Source organism: Austrofundulus limnaeus, unplaced genomic scaffold (assembly GCF_001266775.1).
Source record: "Austrofundulus limnaeus strain Quisiro unplaced genomic scaffold, Austrofundulus_limnaeus-1.0 Scaffold7, whole genome shotgun sequence".
NCBI lineage: Eukaryota > Metazoa > Chordata > Actinopteri > Cyprinodontiformes > Rivulidae > Austrofundulus > Austrofundulus limnaeus.
This window is the reverse complement of record NW_013952409.1, coordinates 4,226,951-4,229,249: the sequence shown is the minus strand read 5'-3', so window position 1 is coordinate 4,229,249 and position 2,299 is coordinate 4,226,951. Positions and strand designations below refer to the sequence as shown.

At 36.3% G+C, this 2,299-nt stretch overlaps 1 protein-coding gene across 1 annotated transcript in view; it reads left to right on the top strand.

Annotated features, from left to right (window-relative positions):
• arl2bp (ADP-ribosylation factor-like 2 binding protein) overlaps nt 1-2,254 on the top strand; it is a 2,756-nt gene extending 502 nt beyond the window's left edge. Inside the window, exons 3-7 of the mRNA XM_014034006.1 lie at nt 67-128; nt 311-417; nt 508-593; nt 756-852; nt 1,732-2,254. Coding sequence (XP_013889460.1) covers nt 67-128; nt 311-417; nt 508-593; nt 756-852; nt 1,732-1,821 — 442 coding nt within the window. The 3' untranslated portion in view covers nt 1,822-2,254. The remainder of the gene's footprint in view (nt 1-66; nt 129-310; nt 418-507; nt 594-755; nt 853-1,731) is intronic.
• The last annotated feature ends 45 nt before the right edge of the window (nt 2,255-2,299 follow it).

Genomic DNA, 2,299 nt, shown 5'->3' with positions numbered 1-2,299 from the left:
ATATATAATAGTGCACCTTGTTTTGACAGATATCTTGCAATTTCTGTATTTGCTTTGTTTTTCCAGCTCATCAGACACAGACTCATCTTTTAGTGTTGCTATTGGCTGCATACAGGACATAATCATGGGTAAAAATTAGGGTTTTATTCACAATATTTTTCTTTATGTTAACTTTAATTTAGCCAAAGGCTCGCTGGGATCTAAGGTTTCTTTCACAAGAGCTTTAAAAAGAAAAATAACTGGATCTCAGATTCTGGAATAAATAAACAATAACAACATTTTCTATCCTTCTATTACTTTTTTTTTTTAGGCGAGGACTTCCAGCATCTTCAGCAGAGTTTCATGATGAAACACTACCTGGAGTTTGATGACTCTGATGAGAACAAACTCAGCTACACACCCATCTTCAACGAATACGTGGGTGGTGTTTAAGTTTAACGTGAAATACGTGAATTTTGTTTTTAACGATTAGAAAGCTAAACCGTTGGCTTGTGGCTGTGGGAACAGGTGGACCTGTTGGAGAAACACCTGGAGCAGCAGCTGACCGAGAGAATCCCCGGCTTCAACATGAACGCCTTCATCGAGCTCGTTGTGTAGGCGCCGACACATCCTGGTCCTGGAGGGGCTCTGTCCTGCATGTTTTAGTTTCTTATTTTTTTAAATGTTGCTGATATAAGGAGTTTGATTCAAACATTGAACAGGAGGTGGCACACACAAATAAAATAAAATAAAACCAGACTCTTGTCCTTCTGCAGGCTCAACAAAGAAGAAGTCCCAGATGAGATCTACGACATGTTGTTAACGTTCACAGACTTCGTGGCCTTCAAGGAGATGTTTCTAGAATACAGAGCTGTAAGTAGTTTCAGCTGGAGAATGTCTTCAAATCAAGGATTTTGTCTTCCTCTCTTTTATTTGCTCTTCATCCTGTGGTAAGACTCATGAATCTTGGTAGACTGACACAGGTAGTTAATAAAAAAAAAGAAAGTAAGAGAGAAAGAAAACATAAATACCYGCAGAACAACATTAAAGATCAATTTAAGGACTCAGCTGAGAAATTTCATCTTATCTGAAACTAAAACAAAACTGTCCYAGCTGAATCTAAGACAGARCCTCCACAAAAACCTCTAAACTTCTGCTCATATAATAATGAATCAGCCCTACAACATACTGTATACTGTATGTCTCTTCCCTGGAGGTGATAACTTTTACATCAGACGTTAACCGACTTTTGTTCATGCAGACAGAAAGAACATCTGCARCACACACCAACTCTCATTCTCTGTTTTAAACTTTGCGGCTGCAATGATCAGAAAGTATAAAAATACAAAACTGCATTCAGTTGATCAGTTACAAAATTTCCTTCAACAGGATTCTCATCGCTCCAGGTTTTGTGATTTTTTTTTTACATTGGTGTGACCTGATAGGAGTGATTCCTCACTTAAAAAATAATAAAAAGACAAATTTTGATGGTTTTGCAACAGGAGTTGATTCAGGATCGATAACAAAWTATAACATCAATGTCGATCATTTTATTTTTCACAGAAGTTTTGTTTCTTTTGTTTTCAAACCTTTGACAGAGGTATAATCAATAATTTTTCACTAAAACCTATTTTTGCTTTGGCTTGTGGAGGAACAAATACTCCAAGAAAAAAAAAAACAAAAYGTATGAAACTTTGKATTTGTGTTTAAAAGTATTTTGTGTTCWGTGAGGCTGAATTCATCTGTTTCCAGGAAAAGGAAGGCAGAGGACTGGATCTGAGTTCAGCCATCGTGGTGACGCCTCTGGCATTTGTCCGTGATGGAGTCATGGACTCAGAGTGAAGATCTTCATGATCCTTGAGTCGACTTCAGGAGATAAACACAGAAATCTGCACCAACGAATCAGAACGGCTCAGTTTGTTGAAGTTTAGGGATGCGATGGTCTTTATTTTACCTTTAAATCTCCTCTCATGTGTTTGAAGACTTATTTGAACTGCCTGTTTGGAGCAGCAGAGGAACATTTAGTTCTGTAGAGTCGTTAAACGATTCTGTCAGGAATCATTTAGCAGAACTGTTTATTATTTACGGTCAGTTTGATGAGTAAAATCTGTGAAAGTGATTTTTAATGTTTGTGTGTGTGTGCGTGAAATAAGTTTCATTAGTGTCAACATGATTTTTATTCATAGTTTTTATTTTAACGGTTTGTTTACTGGTGAAACACTGTTTTAGTCACGTTTGTTTGTAAAATATTTAGAAATAAAACAGAAAAAAATCATTTATGTTCTTTATTGGAAAAACTCAAAGCTAATCTGATATGAAT